The sequence below is a fragment of the Bison bison genome, unplaced genomic scaffold (genome assembly GCF_000754665.1).
Source record: "Bison bison bison isolate TAMUID 2011002044 unplaced genomic scaffold, Bison_UMD1.0 scf7180017864113, whole genome shotgun sequence".
In the NCBI taxonomy this organism is placed as follows: Eukaryota; Metazoa; Chordata; class Mammalia; order Artiodactyla; family Bovidae; genus Bison; species Bison bison.
Window position 1 is genome coordinate 702253 of NW_011494685.1, and position 18016 is coordinate 720268.

The 18016-nt window shown below is 40.5% G+C and overlaps 1 protein-coding gene across 1 annotated transcript in view; it reads left to right on the top strand.

The window, feature by feature from the left end:
- Window positions 1-18016, top strand: part of LOC104988022 (leucine-rich repeat-containing G-protein coupled receptor 5-like) — a 114220-nt gene that overhangs the window by 47281 nt on the left and 48923 nt on the right. Inside the window, exon 2 of the mRNA XM_010839155.1 lies at window positions 9975-10046. Within this exon, the coding sequence (XP_010837457.1) occupies window positions 9975-10046 (72 nt within the window). The remainder of the gene's footprint in view (window positions 1-9974; window positions 10047-18016) is intronic.

The window sequence follows — 18016 nt, forward strand, 5'->3', positions numbered from 1 at the left end:
TTTCAATTTTGCTGTGAGCCTAAAAATGCTGTAAAACATGAAGTCTTTAAAAAAAATACTATGCACTCTGTGATTCCATTTGTAGAAACATAAAAATCAAGAAAACTAATATAAAGTGTTAGAAGTTAGCGGATTGGTTACTTTTGGGGGGAGTAGGAGATGGAAGGAAACGTGAGCCTCTGAGGTGGTGGCAGTGTATTATTTCTTGATTTGAGCTGGTTTACAAGGGTGTGTCCCCATTGTGAAAATTCAGTGGGCTGGACAACTAGGATTTATTCCTTTCCTCATATATGTTATAATTCAGTAAAAAGTATTTTTAAAAGATACATTGTTCTAAAGTTAAACACAATAATATGGAAAAGTATCTGGACATAACATTATTCATGCCATCATAAAATGCTACTCAAGCCTGCACCTTTCTCTTTGAAGTTCATAGGAGGGCTTATCTCTAGAAACCTATTTAAAAAGTGATCAATTTAAAAATGCCAAAATGGTTCCAGCCTGGATCCTTAGTTCACAAAGGTGTCTGGCAAATAGGTAAATGTTATTGGATCTCCCAAAACAAATTTAATATGACTGTCATTAGAAGAAATAGGAATTGTGTGGTTCTGCTAAAGAAGAAAATATCTGTCTTCAAGTGTGGCAGAGATTAAAGAACCATGTGTTGTAGTTTTCTTCTTTGTTTAATAGTCGCACTATAGGGAATGACTTCTCTGTTCACTGGTTCATGTATCAGGTCTCAAATAGAGACAGTATGGCTGGATTTTAAGATGCCAGACTAGGTACCTGCTGTAGTCATGCATCCCACAATGCATCCATAGAAATGACAAGAAAGATATTTTTCAGGAGAAAAGGAAATGTTGAAGGAAGAAGAAGAGGGGAAGAGGAAGGAGGAGGAAAAATATGGGGAGGGGGCGGGCAGAAGGATAGAAGGAGAGAAAGAGGAGGGGAAGAGACATCAGCATAAAGGTGCTTGAGTGTGAGAGTAGAAGGGGACCTTCAGTGGGTGAGCGTCTCTGAGGAATCCCTAGGACAGAAAACAGAGAGGACCAACTGAAAAGGGAAACCACAACCCTAATTATGAGCAAAAGTCATTGCGGAAGATGGGCACATCACACAGTAGGTTTTGTTTCCAAAAGTGTTTTATACCAGAAGGATTACATAGCGCACACTTAGGAGACCTGTAGTCCTTTGATGAGACACTTGATTTTAATAGATGGGGAAGATCATCTGCTCACTCATAGGACAGATGCAATAGAAGAGGGTTCAATTCAACAGTCACTGCGTGCTTTCTACATGGAAAGCCTGGGCTAGACATTGGAAGTACTGTGATAAAAATAATGGCCGCTGATCATGAGGAATACAGCCTACTGCAGAAGATCAACACGTAATCATAGCATTTCACTATGATGTCATTAAATGTGTGAGGGTGATATAGGATGACAGAGAGCAGATCACTTACACTAATCTCAGAGCTGAGGTAGATCTTGAAGGATAAATTATAATCAATATGCCCAAGTAACAAAGGGTAGGTGTGCCACAAAAGTGGATATCATTTGGAAGGTGGGAGGGAAATTGAAAAGTTTTAAGAAGGGTGGCTAATTCTGCATTCTTGGAGAGTTCACTCTAGTTATCATTTGAAGGGTGGGTCTCAAGGGATAAGAAATAGGAATCTTCTAGAAGCAGGCTCCCATGGAGTTAGGACACAGTTTCAGATGACTGGGTCTGAGATACTGAGGGCAGAGCTGGAAAAGAGAAAAAGGAATCGTCAGAGAGGATTAAGAAAATGGCAAGGCTTGAATAGTGTCTAATATTTGGACTTTTGACAGGAATATGGTGGTGGTATTAACTAGAAACTGGCCCCACAGGGGGAAAATGAGTTTGGAATAGAAAATAGTTATTTCCATTTTAAACATGGTGCATTCCATTGCTAAATGAAATATCCAGAAGGAAATTAGATATATGATTCTGAAGGAGAGAGATGAAGAGGAAGAATATAGCTTTGGAGGGTTGTGGGCATCTAAGTAATACTTAAACTCATGAGAGTAAGTTCAGTTCAGTTCAGTTCAGTTGCTCAAGGTGTCTGACTCTTTGCGACCCCATGGACTGCTGCACGCCAGGCCTCCCCGTCCATCACCAACTCCTGGAGTCCACTCAAACCCATGTCCATTGAGTCGGTGATGCCATCCAACCATCTCATCCTCTGTCATCCTCTTCTCCTCCTGCCCTCAATCTTTCCCAGCATCAGGGTCTTTTCAAATGAGTCAGTTCTTTGCATCAGGTGGCCAAAGTATTGGAGTTTCAGCTTCAGCATCAGTCCTTCCAATGAATATTCAGGACTGATGAGAGTAAATACCAGTCAGCAAGAAGAAAGGGTAGGAATTGCAGAGCACTAGGCCCAGGGTAGAGCTCCAGGGACCCTGCCACTGACGGGTAAATAGAAGACAGTGCCACAAACAGTCTATGAAGCAGGAAGCTGGGAAAGCATGGACAGAATCCTGAGAGAATGATGCCGTGGAAGCTATAGAGTACAGACCTTCCAGAAAGAGAGTCTGGTGCAGGGGAGAGGTCCAGGCGGTCAAGTGCTCATTAGATTTAACAACATGGAGGTCGTTGTTTCTATGGTGGTAACAGTTTCACTGGAGTGCAAGGGTGGAAGCCTGAGTGTGGTGAGCTAGAAAGGGAATAGGAGGCAGAGGCTACAATTAGAGACAAGAAACAGCCCTAAAGGAATGAGCAAGATTGGGTAGCAGGTAGAGGAAGACAGGAGAGCCAAAGATCTGGATTTCCTTGTTAGTTTTAGTCATAGAAAAGACTTGACTATGTTTATACATTGGAAGGGAAGAGAAAGAAGCTGAAAATGCATGAAATAGAAGGAACTAGTCATGAAATAATGTGCTATAGCATCCTGAGCGTGGAGGGTGGCATCCATGAGCCAGAGAAAGGTGTGGGTATCATAAGCAGGGGGCAAAAGAGAACAAAAAATTGGCCGGTTTCATGTTGGGTCTAAAGAATGCCAGTAATTTCCACAAAGTCAGAGGGACAGTGCCCGTGATGGGAGTGGTTGTTGATTAAGAGGTTTGAGGCCAGCGGGGAAGGTTGGCAGCAGTCCCCACAGGAGTAAGTTGAGCCATAGCAAATAGCAGGACTGTGCAGCAGTGTTGAGAGCCCACAAAAACCATGAATTTATAGTAACTAATCTGCACGTTTGTGAGTCTTCCTTTTCTAGTAGCACTCATTGCACTGAGATAGTAGCAGAGAGCGTGAATTACGGTGTTCTCCCAGAGCTGGGGCTTTGCCAGGAGTGTGAAACAAAAGACAGTTGAGAGTGATGGTGAGATAGTGATCCAGGAGATCGAAGTGTGATCTTAGGCTAAGACAAGCTTTGATCTTGGAAGTATCAAAGGACTAGAGGTTGAAACAGAGAACAACTAAGCTGGAAAGAGAAGAGGTTATGTCTGAAACACAGGCGTCTGTTAAGACAAGAGTAGTTATTTGGAAATAGGATAATGCATTTGAAGGAAAGAGAATCACATGTGTAAAGACAGAGGCAAAGAGGAACAGAGATAATCTTAGTATAACTGGAACACATGTTACATAAAGTAGCATGAGATCAAGGTAGAAACGTGCTTTAGGCCTAAGAAAGTTGGGACACTGGCTACTCTAAGAAGCCTGGAGTCAGTCCAAGTTCTACGACAGGGCTGTCTAAGCTGGCTATGGTTGTGCAGGTCATGCCCAGCTCAGGGACTGTCCAAGGTGGGCTAAACTCCAAGCCGCTCTCTTTGCCAAGCCACTCAGCCCGCTCTGTGGCTGCTTCAGCAGGAGGAAAATGATCTTTTCTTTAATTTACCACCCTCCCCTCCTGGAGGGGAAACACTTCTCCCAATCATCCCAGGGGGTGCCTTTCTCATTGGCTAGCAGTGGCTGAATGGAGTGACATGATCGGATGGACTTTTCAGGGTGACCTCTCTGGCCCTGGTGTAGATGACCTAGAATAAGGAGACACAGTACACAGGAGAACAGAACAGTTATCACCAGAACAGGGACCTGAACAAAGATAGAGCCGAGAAAGAAGTGAGGCCAGATCCAGAAGCAAGCTTTGTAGCAGAATTAACATTGAGCACCTTCAATATCTTACCTCAGATATGCAGATGATACCATTTTAATGGCAGAGAGTGAAGAAAAACTAAAGAGCCCCTTGATGAAGGTGAAAGAGGAAAGTGAAAAAACTGGCTTAAAACACTACATTCAGAAAACCAAGATCATGGCATCTGGTCCCAACACTTCATGGCAAACAGATGGGGAAAAAGTGGAAACAGTGACAGATTTTCTTTTCTTGGGCTCCAAAATCATTGCAGATGGTGACTGCAGTTGCTCCTTGGAAGAAAAAATGTGATAAACCTAGACAGCGTATTAAAAAGCAGAGACATCATTTTACCAAAAGGTCCATATAGTCAAAGCTATGGTTTTTCCAGTAGTCATGTACGGATGTGAGAGTTGGACCATAAAGAAGACTGAGTGCTGAAGAACTGATGCTTTTGAATTGTGGTGTTGGCGAAGACTCTTGAGAGTCCCTTAGACTGTGAGGAGATCAAACCAGTCAATCCTAAAGGAAATCACACTGAATATTCATTGGAAGGACTAAAGCTGAAGCTCCAATACTTTGGTCACCTGATGCAAAGAGCCAACTCACTGGAAAAGATCCTGATGCTGGATGAGGGCAAGTGAAGGGGAAGACAGAATATACTATGGCTGGATGGCATTATTGACTCAGTGGAAATGAGTTTGAGCAAACTCAGGGAGAGAGTTAAGGACAGGGAAGCCTGGCATGCTGCAGTTCATGGGGTCGCAGAGAGTTGGACACAACCTGGCTACTGAACAACAACAAACTTGTTGTTGAGACAGCAGAAAAGGGGAAAGGCTCACATTTATTCTCCACTGTGTTCCCAGACCTGACCACAGTGAATGCTCAGTTGTGTACGCATGCTTAGTCACTCAGTCGTCTCCAACTCTTTGCAACCCCATGGACTGTAGCCCACCAGGTTCCTCTGTCCATGGAATTTTCAGGGCAAGAATACTGGAATGGGTTGCCATTTCCTACTTCAGGGGGTCTTCTTGACCCAGGGATCAAATCAGTCTCTTGCATCTCCTACATCAGCCGGTAAATTCTTTACCACTGTGCTACCTGGGAAGCCCCAATGCTCAATTAATATTTTGTCAAATGAAGAAAAAATAATAAAGTTGCAAGCAACAAGCACATTTTCAAGAGAAAGATACTATCTGCTTAGGTGGAACTCTCTACCCAGAGGAAACAGTACCTTCATTAAGCCTACTAAATTTTGAGTAAGTTGTAGAACTGAGAATACCCATCTAGAAATTTAGAAAGAGTTACTCCTAAGCAATGTTCAGAGCCTTGACTGAATATTCAAATAACCTGAGAAGCTTTTTAAAATTCCAATGCCCATATTGGGCCAGCTGACTCAGAAACTCGGGGATGGGATCCAGGCATCCATATTTTTTAAAGCTCCTGTGATGATTCCAAGTCAGCTACTTTCATGGAACTCTGCAAATCCTGTTCTAAACTTCTAGATATGGTCATTAACACAGCATAGATAAGACCTGGGTCAGAGACAGGGCAGAATAGTTTAACATATTTGACCGTCTTGTGGCAATGAATCCTCCATTGCTGATGAAATCTTTTTACCTAGTGATCAGTTCTTCAAAATTCATTCCAACATCTTGGCAAAAGATGAAAAAAGGTAAAGAAATGCATTACATTGCTTCGCTGATTTTAGGAAACTAAACTGGGCCAAATGTGCTATAAAATAGGGGCTTTTTTAATGATAGTTTAAAAAGGAGACAGATATAAACACAGATAAAGGGCAGAGATATAAACTTTTTTAAGAACTCTTCATTCTGCTATGGTTGTATGTATTACATGTGAGTCAGAAAAACTAGATACTATAGAAAAATAAAAGGAAGAGTTTGAAAATAATTTAAGAGTAAGAGAGAGGATATTTCTGTATAGAGTGGAAAGTTTGTAGGAAGAAAGGAAAAGCAAAAATCCTAGGGCAAGTATCGATCTAATCTTCAACCCAGGGGCTTCCCCACTGAGTTCTGCACTGTGACTTGGAGACCTGTCACCTCTGTGATCTTCACTTTCTTCCCTGACAAACAGGTGTCCACACCCTGGTGAGCGCCAGCCCTCTCTAGCCGCCAAGCATTCTCATTCTATTATGTTTTACTCTAACTTGAATAGGCTAAAAGTCATTTAAGCCTTGCCCTTCTTGACATGAAGGAAAGCCCAGCATTGCTCACCAAAACGAGAGGTCTAAGACCCTAACCCAGAACGGGTTTTTTTTTTTACCAATCCGCAGCAGATAAGGATTTGAGAGTAAAAGTTTAGAAATGTTCACAGTAATGGAATAATCTCTGTCAAGTCACAAAATATTGAGGCTTATATTTTGTTTATCTTTGTGTTTTTATTTGACTTCTCTGGTAATTAATTTTATAATATTTTCTAAAGATATAAGTCCACAGTAAACTAGAAGTTTTTTAAGTTGGTGTTTTACCATGGATAGCTTGGGAAGCACTCAGTTAGACCAGTATTACATTTGAACATCAAGGCAAAAGGTGCACACAGAAAAGGTGAATGCTGACAAGTTCATTTTTACCCTACCTCTTTGAATGTGTATTTTAAAGACCTATTTCATTTTACTCTGAATCGTTATTATTATTTTTTCTACTATAGGTTTATCTGCATTGTTAGCGGCTCTTTAAAAGAAAACAACCTGTATTAGAAAGCACATGGTAAAGAGTTGTTTTAGCAATACAGTGGTTGCTCAGTATGCTCAGAGGATTGGTCCTAGCAGCCCCTGCAGATACCAAAATCTGAGGATGCTCAAGTCTCTTAGAGGGTTTGGTCCAATGAAAACCGTCGGCCCTCTGAATTTGCCCCTACGAAACCCACAGATATGGAGGGCCGACTGTTACGAGCTTCTTTTCTGAACCACAATGTCAGGTAACAGGGAGAAGTGATTAGCTCCTGTTGGGGAGGCGGGGGGTACTCGCCTTTCCAAGAAGCAAATTAAGTCACTCTCCCTCCTGACTGGAAACATCTATCCTTGGGTATGCAACCATTAATGTAGGGACGTGAGTGCGTACTCACTCGTGTCTGTCTCTTTTACGACTTCATGGACCGCAGCCCGCCGGGCTCCTCTTGTCTGTGGAATTTTCCAGGCAAGAAAACGAGTGGGTTTCCATTTCCTCTTCCAGGGGATCTTCCCGACTGAGGGATCGAAACCGCGTCTCCAGCGTTGGCAGGGGTATTCTTTACCGCTGAAACGGCTGGGAAGCAATGTAGGGGCACCCTGGTTTAAATACGAAGAAGCCTACTCAGGGAGGTTCATTTCCTCAAGACCGTGCACAGGGAAGGCAGGATGCAAACCCGAGACACTGTACTCTGACTACACCTGCACTTTGCCGCTCCGCCATAAAAAATGCTCCGGGAGGAACCCTGAGAGTGAACACTGATACAAGCTTCACTTTCAGGCGCCTGAAATAGGGTAATAAACAGTAAAATGATATGGAGTGCTTATGAATCTCCTTAATGTGTAAATTTCCTTGTTCTAGTTAGAGCTTTCTGCACATAGACAAGCTCGACGTTTGTCCCTAACCGATCTGCACATCACACAAGGAAATAGGAAAGGAGAGGAAGGTCACTGCCATCCACACCAGCTTCTGGAGACTGGTTGGATCTAAGTTACTAATAAACATGCTCGGAAAGCAAATCACCCAATCCTTTTAGGAAATAAGTGGGATGTCAGTTAAAAGTAAGTGAATATCCCTGAGAACTAGCAAGTCTTTGCAGAGATTATAGAGTCATTGTAAGGAATTCAGAAACTGTATTGGTTAGGCTAATACATGCCTGTTCAGTGAACTCAACAACCTTCCTACTTCAGAGAAATAGCTGCGCTGGGAACTAAAATTGCTAAGCAGTTATTTGCCTCTCTTATCTAAACAATGGCAGGAAAAATATTCAGATTCTGAATATAGGGGCAACATAAATTTTTAGCATTGTTCAGTTTCGCTTGAGAATATAGCATCTCACTCAGCTACTGCATTGTTATTAACATTTTAAAATTAATAATTCTGGGATTTTTGCCATATTCTGAAACATTTAGCAAAATATTTTACATTCCCCATACATGCTCATGATTTTTTAAAGGCACAGAGTGAATTAATTCTTTAATTCTTGGCATCCTTGATTAAAAGTTAATATTTGATAAAGGCATCAAGCTATCAATACTGAAACCTGCTGGTTAGGTGCAATGGGTGTGGTCTCTTCTATAACAAAAATAATTCAGATTTTTTTAAAAGCTCCTGGGTGAAATTGGCATAGGTGTTCAAAAAATACAAATTTCCATTTATGAAAGAAATAAGTCCTGGGGATATAATGTACAGCATAGTGGCTGCAGTTATAATAACTTGTATAACAAATATACTTGTATATTTGACAGTTGTTAAGAGAATAAATCTGAAAAATTCTCACCACAAGAAAAAAAATTGTGTAACTGTGGTGATGAATGTCCACTAACTTATTGTAATCATTTCACAATATATGCATATATCATGATGTTGTATACTAAAATGAATACAATGTTATATGTCAATTAAACAAGTTTTTAAATAATAAAAAGAAGCTCTTTATTTTATCTCAAGATAAACTTTATGTCTGTATACCTGCTCTGAGACGATAACGGCATTAGTTCTGAGTCTTCGGGTTTGAATGAGTCATTTTTTTTTAAATTCAATTTATTTATTTTTAATTGGAGGATAATCACTCTACCATATTGCGATGGTTTTTGCCACCCATCAGTATGAATCGGCCATAGGTATACATGTGTCCCCTCCATCCTGAACGCCCCCCACCTCGCTCCCCACCCTACTCCCAGGCTGTCACAGAGCACCAGCTTTGGGTGCCCTGCATCCTACATCAAACTGCCACTGGCTATCGATTTTATATATGGTAATGTATATGTTTCAGTGAGACTCTTGTCAAATCGTCCCACCCTCACCTTCTCCCACTGAGTCCAAAATCTGTTCCTTAGAGCAAATCGTTGTTTAAGTCCACCTTCAGCTGACTGTTCTGTGGTCTTAGTTTGTCTTGAGTAGACTCTGTCTAGCAGCTGATCTTTTGGCCTCTGAGATGCAGATGGCATATGCCAGTGATGCTGTAGGATTATGTGAAAGACAGTAAAGAAATAGAAAAGTAAAAATGGAATAAAATCTAATTATACGGAGTTTCACTTAAAACAAAAATTGATTGAGTTCCGCCCAAAGTGGCTTCTTGTTTCCTGTGCCAGGAACTACTGTGCAGACCCAGCAGGAAGTGTGCTGCAGAGCAGGATCGCATTACACCCTTGTTTTATGGTTCATTTCACTTATTTAATGCAATCCGAGAACCTGCAAAAGGAACACGTTCCAAGGAGGGAATAGGCTTTTTGTCTTGTTTTGTTTTAAGTTTCTTTGAATCAAAACATTTGTTTTTAAAAGGTGCTTATAGTCCCAGAGAAACAGGACTTTCAGCGTTGCATGGCGAAGCCATTTTTCTTTGTCACAAAATTTAAAGCAGTACCCAACATTGAGTTACATCTAGGGTTGAGTTATGTCTGTCCCCTCTTCTGTGCTCCTCAGGTCATTTTAAATGTGAAGAGTTACAACCATGCCCACGAATGGTCTAAATCGTGTTGAATTCCATATAAGCTCCTCCTAGGGTCTCTGATTTGAGGGCCTATGATGTTGAGGGGATGTGGGAGGAAAGGAATATATTTAAGATGCAAAAGAGCAATTCATTTGTCAAGCAGAAGAATGAGTTCCTTTGGCTGTCTTGCTTGAAAATGTGTGAATTGAACAGCTGGATTTCCTTGTGGTGGCAAACGCGGCTCCTCACATGCTGCCTCTTTTTCCCTCAGGGACCTCAGTATGAACAACATCAGTCAGCTGCCCCCGAGTCCTCTCCACAGCCTGCGCTTCCTGGAGGAGCTGTAAGTATCTCCTGAGTCGTGGTGCGTCCAGTCAGTGCTGGACACGTTCTCACATTTGTCTCTCATATTTACTCTGGGAACCAGATAAAACAAAGCAAGAAAGCTGTCAGCACCACGGTTTTGGCCCATGAGGAAACACTTAGTTGGGAGGGGAAAAGAGAGAATCACTTAGGATTCTGGAAATCAACTTATAAAAGAGTTTACCATAAGGCTACAACTTTCTAAGGTGAGACTGAGCCAAACAAATTAAAATTTTAAAACAAAGGCTGTTTAAAAGAGCTGGATGGCTCTTTGGAAATAGTTAAGCAGCAGGATATTAAAAGTTTGAATACTGGTTCATGTTTATTAAAATAGCAAGTGAAGCTATAATCAAAACCAAAAACTGCCTCTTGGTTCAGCTTATGACAGGGAGAATTGAGTCCTCAACTCATAGCACCAAAACTTCTTGTTCTAATCACTTTTAATTACTATTTTTCTACTTTTAAATTTAGCTTCCCTGAAGGCTTGAACAGAAAAACATGAAATACACAGAGGACTTAAAAGTGGTCTTTCCCAAACACATTGTAAAAAAAAAAAAAATCTTTTTTTTTTGTTGTAAAAAAAGAAGGAGAGAGTTAAAATTAGCTAATGATACACAGAGGAATCTTGATTAAGTCTGGTAATCACTTTCCAGAAGATGAAAAAGAACTCTGTAAACCAAAATCTGCATTTAGAAATTCTTTTGATCCTCTTGCCCTTTTGAGGGGCGGGAATTAGGGGGCATGTTCCATTGTAGTCTTCATGAAGAAAGTTTGGCACCATCAGCTAAATAAATCCTCTGACTGTTGATTAAAGGAATTGTTTAGGCAGTGACCTCTTTTGAAAATACTTCCTTTATAATTCCTAGTCAGGGTCCAATTTGAGGAGTAATTTAAATTGTTGATGCACCACACCATCCACCTTGGGAGGTTGAAGAACCATCCCTCATAACTAGATTACAGTACATCGATCCTATTTTTCCAAGAGGATAGTATTCTCAGATTTCTCCCCTTGAGAGCTGGATCTATATTTATTTTTGATGGCATTACCTTTTTCACAAATACTATTGTTTTACTACTGGAATCAGCTGAATGTGCTATCGAGGGGTATGGTGGGGACTCTCAGATTATTAGATTATACAGCAAGTTTTTATTATTCAGAAAATGGATTTTCACTTTGGCTTGTCCAGGCTCTTCTTTTTCCTCTTCTATTTGCTCTCTGGCCATTTCTGTTACTAAAAAATTAACCCTCATCAGGACCGGGACCAAATCTGTCCTACTCTTCGTTTGCTGGTATGTAACAAATAATCAATACATTTTTGATGAATGAATGAACTCACGAGAAAGCAAAACGTGTAAAAGGAGCTGCTTGTTCACCACCTTAGAAAAAAGTAACAGATTTAGTTGACATTAGCCAATATTTTTAGATTTTTTTAGTAAATTTCAAACATCAGCATTTTTTTCTTATTTACATTCTTTTCATCTGCTCTCCATCACCATAATTTACATGCAATACTTAGTCTTGTTTATCCCCATATTTCTAAAATATGTATTCCCAGTGCTTTTCTCTTTCTTTATAGTAGGCAATGGCAAAAGGCTTCCATTCTCCCTCAACACACACCTCAACTTTAGACCACAAGCCAAATCAGTAAATAATCCACTTCCCCGAGGATTTAATAGAGTTCTTCCCTTGATGACCCAACTCATTCAGAATAACTCCTCTTTCTTCACGCATGCTACATACTCAGTTGCTTCTGTTGTATCCAACTCTTTGCAAACCTGTGGACTTAGCCCGCCAGGCTCCTCTGTCCATGGGATTCTCCAGGCAAGATACTAGAGTGTGTTGCCGTGTCCTCCTCGAGGGGAGCTTCCTGATTTGGGGATCCAATCCACATCTCCTGCATTGCAGGCAGATTCTTTACTGCTGAGCCACCAGGGAAGCCCCCTTTCTTAATGTAGTAAATGTTATTTCTCATCTAAGACCTGTTCTTCAAAAGATAGTTGAGAAAAAAATGGGGGGCGGGGTATGGTAAAAGGGAGAAGGAACTACAATTTGAAAGGGCTGTTTTTCTGAATTGTCTTTTTTTATATCTCTGGAAACTGCATCAAGTATCTTGATTATGGAATCATAGAATTTCAGAAGTAGAGGAGCTCCTTCAAAGGCTATTCATTCCATTTTCTCCTGTTCTGAAATTCCCTTTGCTAAGCTGGCCAGCTTGCTGAATTTAAAAGCAAGATCAGTTTCCCATATATAATTCCATGCTCCAGTTAAATGATGTTTTGAAGGTATCATTATTGATTTAGTAGCAAAAGGGGATAATATTTACAGAACCTGGAAAAATGATTAACTCTGCTTGGTTTATTCCTTTCTTCCCAAGGCTAAATTGAGGGTGCTGTGGGTTTACACACACACACGCATGCACACACACACACACACACACACACACACCCGTGGAGCAGAGCATTTTGATTATGCTTTTGTTATGTGCTGATTGTTTCTATTAGGCTTAGCTGTGGTTAAGTCTATATTCTCTTGTGGAGTGTAAAATCTTTTATATAATAACATAATGACAACAATAATAGCTTGCTCTGTGACAGGCACTGATCAAAATGTTTTACACATGTCATCCCACTGAGCCCTTTTAACAACCCTGTAAAAGTAGATATCATTATTGTTCTCATTTCAAGATTTTTTTTTGAAGTACAGAGAAAACAGGAACTTACCCTAGATAATGGAGTATGTAAGTATCAGAACTAAAATGCAAACTCACTTTCAAAGCCATACTAGGAAAGCAGAAGGAGACTTTGGAATTGTGTGTGATTCATCTGTGCATTTCTTTTCCCTGATAGTACAATGGTTTAAACAACTGAACACTTTAAACTGTTGTTAAACTTGAGTTTCATAATGATAGGTGTGTTCATCTGTTTGTGTCTGGGTATATATGAGGGAATGAAAAAGAAAGAATGAGACAGAAAGCAAGTAAGATCTATCTCTCCAGCGGGGAGAGACTGGATATTCAGGTTATTCATTCAATATCCTCAAATACGGGCTTTGAAAAAAGTATTTCAGGAGCAGAATTTCACCAATTTCACATTACTCAACAGGAACAAAACCTTAGTTATTGTTTTTACATATGCATACATATATTTAAGCAGCATGTTTTATATAGTATTCTGCTTGAACTAATAAATTACCATCCACACAGCTAGACATAGACATTTAGGTATCTGTCATTGTGGTTGTGTGTGTGTGTATCTTTCGTTGTGACAAACTGTTGAAATGTTAAACTGTTCTGAAAGTATTCTTTCATTCTGTTTACTCAGTTCATCTCTATGCTGTATTCTTTACCCTTTCATTCAAAAACTGCTACTGATATTCTAAAGTAATAATTGAGAATATTACATTAATAATATAATGAAAGTGTTATCACTCAGTTGTATCCGATTCTTTGTGACGCCATGGACTGTCACCCACCAGGCTCCACTGTCGATGGGATTTTCAGGCAAGAATACTGGAGTGGATTGCTATTTCCTTCTCCAGGATCTTTCCAACCCAGGGATCAAACCCAGGTCTCCTGCATTGCAGGTAGATTCTTTACCATCTGAGCTATCAGGGAAGCCCCAATAATATAATAAATAAATAATATATGAATAAAATTCCTACCACAAAACTCAAATTATTTTAAAAAATCACTATTGATAGCCAAGTTACCACCCTTGCCCTTAGCTCTAACCACCTAATTATTATCTCCCTGATATAATCCTTCTAACTATGTTATAAACTGTGTAGACAGTCATGATTTATCTCTCCTCTACCACTGGTGCCATATTTTAAAATCCTCTAAGAATCAATAAAACCCCAGAGGTATCACCAACATATTTTTAAAGTATTGTAACTCTGGAGAAAGTGACTACGTGGAGCAAACATTTAAGAGGAGTTAAAGTCATCACGACTAGTGGTCTCCTTCTCTTCCTCCTGACATTCTGGAATACTTACTACCTGTATCACAGGCTCATGTGTTGGTACATTCAAGTCTTGTTTATTAATCATGATTTATGTTTTATGAATCTGCAAGGTTCACTAGACATTCAAGGCCAAACGCCCTGATATTGCAACATGATAGCACAAGGAAGAGAAAGAGCCTTTTTACTTAAAAAAAAAAATCTGTGTGTGGCCAGCCTATGCTGTGTTGAGAGGAGAAGACAGCACTGAGAGGCAGTAGCAAGCCCCGAACTCCTGCCCTGACTTTGCCCCTTACTAACTGACAACCCACCTGACCTCCTGGGCCTCAGGAGAGGACAGTGAGAGCAGCCTTTGCCTGTATTTTGAGATTCTGAGGACCAAATGAAATGATGGTGAAGGAACTTTGGTAAACTATAAATTACATATTGAGTTATGTTCCTGAAATGAAAACACTTTTAAGAAAATTCTCCCTTCCTTCTTTGCTATTTCATGAGCTTGTTTTTGCATTAATCCCAGGGATTCAGGATTTGTGAACGAAACGCTTTCTAACTATGAGGTTTAATGGACGTAGGCAATCAAAACAGATAGTTTTTTGCCAAATTTGAACATCCTGAGCAATACTTGCATTTCTTTCCAATGTCTCTCTCCCACTTCTGTTTCTTCAGTTCTTCTAAAGACTTAATGTTAATGTTTGCTCTTTGGACAAATCATAGATCCTGCATTTGGTCCATCAGAGTGTGGTTCAGATTTTAGAAACTAACAGATTGTGCCTAATGCTGACAGGTACACGTTCCTTTAAACTTAGATCGGTAGCTTGATTAAAGCAAAAGGAAAAATGAATTGTTACCATTTTAAACAGTCTAAGTTAAAGGCCTTTGTTTCCAAGTGCTATTTAAAATCTTCCCAGATTTGAATGCTATTGGAATCAAATACTCAATTTAGGAAAGAAACCTGAGATACTCTAGGGATGTTTGTTTTTAAGTTACTATTGTTCCCTGGAACTGTTTGCTCATATTATGGTTGGCCTTGAAGAATCTCTATATAAATAGGAGATATCCATTATTTCAGATGAAATTAGTAATGAGAAATACCACCAAACTTCCTGAAAGCACAATCTATGCTTGTTATTTCTACTTGTTATCATCACATTGCTGAAAATAGTGAGAGCTGTCCTGCCTTCCTGCCTGCCTTTTGAGATACTTGTCTGAGGATCAAATGAATGGTTGATGAGAGAAATTGGGTAAACTCTCTAATTCACCTATTGAATTGTGTTAGTAAAGTGAAAACACCGCCTTGCCCATAAATAATCTTTCTGACCTTATCAGAGTGTTCCATCTGTCCTCTTCATAGAAATTGATTACAAATGCTGCCTTTTTACCTTTATCTTTAACAATTATATTAAAAAATTTTAAGATTTAAAATATAACTAATGAAAGAAAAAGCAAGTGCTGCTTCTTTGAATCTCTTTTTTTGTCTAGCATTATTTTATTCTCTTCCAAGTGTCTATTCATGTAGATGGGTACAGACATTTAGATATCTGTCCATGTGTAAATATATATGTGTGTGTGTGTATGTAGACCATTGTTATGGCAATTAGGACACTGTTCCCTCCCCATATTAAGGAAGTTTTCACGTATAATGTCTTCAAATATATTTTTTTCAGGCTCTTTCTCTTTCTGTTCTTCTGGGACCCCTATAACTTGAAGATTCAGTTCAGTTCAGTCGCTCAGTCGTGTCCGACTCTTTGCGACCCCATGAATCGCAGCACGCCAGGCCTCCCTGTCCATCACCAACTCCCGGAGTTCACTCAGACTCACGTCCGTCGAGTCAGTGATGCCACCAGCCATCTCATCCTCTGTCATCCCCTTCTCCTCCTGCCCCCAATCCCTCCCAGCATCAGAGTCTTTTCCAATGAGTTAACTCTTCGAATGAGGTGGCCAAAGTACTGGAGTTTCAGCTTTAGCATCGTTCCTTCCAAAGAAATCCCAGGGCTTAGTGCATCTAATGTCCCAGAGGCCTCTGAGACTGTCCTCAGTTCTTTTCATTCTTTTGTTTTTATTCTACTTCTTGGCAGTTATTTCCACCATTCTATCTTCCAGCTCACTCATTTGATCTTCTGCCTCAGTTATTCTGCTATTATTGATTCCTTCTAGTGTATTTTATGGAGAAGGAAATGGCAACCCACTCCAGTGTTCTTGCCCAGAGAATCCCAGGGACGGGGGAGCCTGGTGGGCTCTGGGGTCGCACAGAGTCGGACACGACTGAAGTGACTCAGCAGCAGCAGCAGCAGCCCTCCTGGCTCTCCCAGTAATTAACAAGTGAATCATGTCTCCCAGGATGGAAACCATGAAAGTCTCTAGGTGATCTTATCAATCGAAAACTGTGAGGACTATTTCAGAGTTTCTCACCTTGCATAGACCTTAGAAACACCCAGAGCATTTTTAAAACTACTGATTACCAGGGCATAGTCCCACAGACTGATGGGTCTCAGTGGAGACACTGACATCAGTTTTTTAAAGCTGTCTTGGGAGCTAAGACCCATTGGGATATGCTGAAGCTTTACAACAGAGGAAGACTCAGGCACTCATCACTGACTGGATGTAGGGACTGAAACGAGGTTTCAAGGTGAGAAATAATTCTGAGCAAGGTTATAACATTAGGTGCCAGTCTCCTAGCACTGGTGAGGCACTGTCAATGGAACGGGGAATTCAAGGGAAAAAACTGATATTTTGGAGGTGAGAGGTTGCCTGGTCTGGGTATGTAAGTGCGAGGTACTAGCAGAGCATCCACATGGAAATGTCACTAACGAAGCTGGAGTGTGAGTCTGGAGCATGCTGAGTCTGTTCCAAAGATGAGTGGAGAGTTGTTTATAAAGAAGTGACCATGGAAGGTGCTGGGCAGATGAGGAGCTTGAGAGAGAGGGCAGAGGCTTTGTTTCCCAGTGCGGGTCTCCTCCCATATTAAAATAACCCGGGCTGCTGCTTAAAATGCAGATTTCCGAGTCATTTTCCTCCAGAAACTCTGATTCGCTAAACCTGAGTTCGGTCCTGGGGATCTGAATATTTGGTGACTCCTAAGGCAACAGCAGACTTTGAGTGCCACCGTTGTCATTGTTGTCCAGTCACTAACTGGTGTCCAGCTCTGCAGTCCCATGTAAAGCAGCAGGAGAAAAGACAAGTGCAAGGACACAAACTTGAAGAGCTTCTATGTTCAGAGGATGAGCATTAAAAGAGCGGCTAACACAGAGAAAGACAAATATAATATTGCATCATTTATATGTGTAATCTTAAAAAAAGTGATACAAATGGACTTATATGCAAAACAGAAATAGACTCACAGACATAGAAGGCAAACTGATGGTCACCATAAGGGAAGAAGGGGAGAAAGGGATAAAAATTAGGAGTCTGGGATTATAACAGATGCATACTACCATATATAAAAATAGATAAACAACAAGCTCTTACTGTAGAGCACAGGGAACTATATTCCATATTTTGTAATAATCTAGAAGGGAAAAAAACTGAAAAGACTACCTATATACACATATGCATGCATGCTAAGTTGCTTCAGTCGTGTCTGACTCTTTGTGACCCTATGGACCATAGCCTGCCAGGTTCCTCTGACCATAGGCCAGAATACTAGAGTGGGTTGCCCTGTCCTTCTCCAGGGTATCTTCTAGACCCAGGGACCGAACCCAGGTCTCTTATACCTCCTGCATTGGCAGACAGGTTCTTTACCCCTAGTGCCATCTGGGAAGCCTAAATATATATATATGAATTCCAGAAAAATATCTATTTCTGCTTTATTGACTATGCCAAAGCCTTTGACTGTGTGGATCACAATAAACTGGAAAATTCTGAAAGGGATGGGAATACCAGACCACCTGACCTGCCTCTTGAGAAACCTGTATGCAGGTCAGGAAGCAACAGTTAGAACTGGACATGGAACAACAGACTGGTTCCAAATAGGAAAAGGAGTACGTCAAGGCT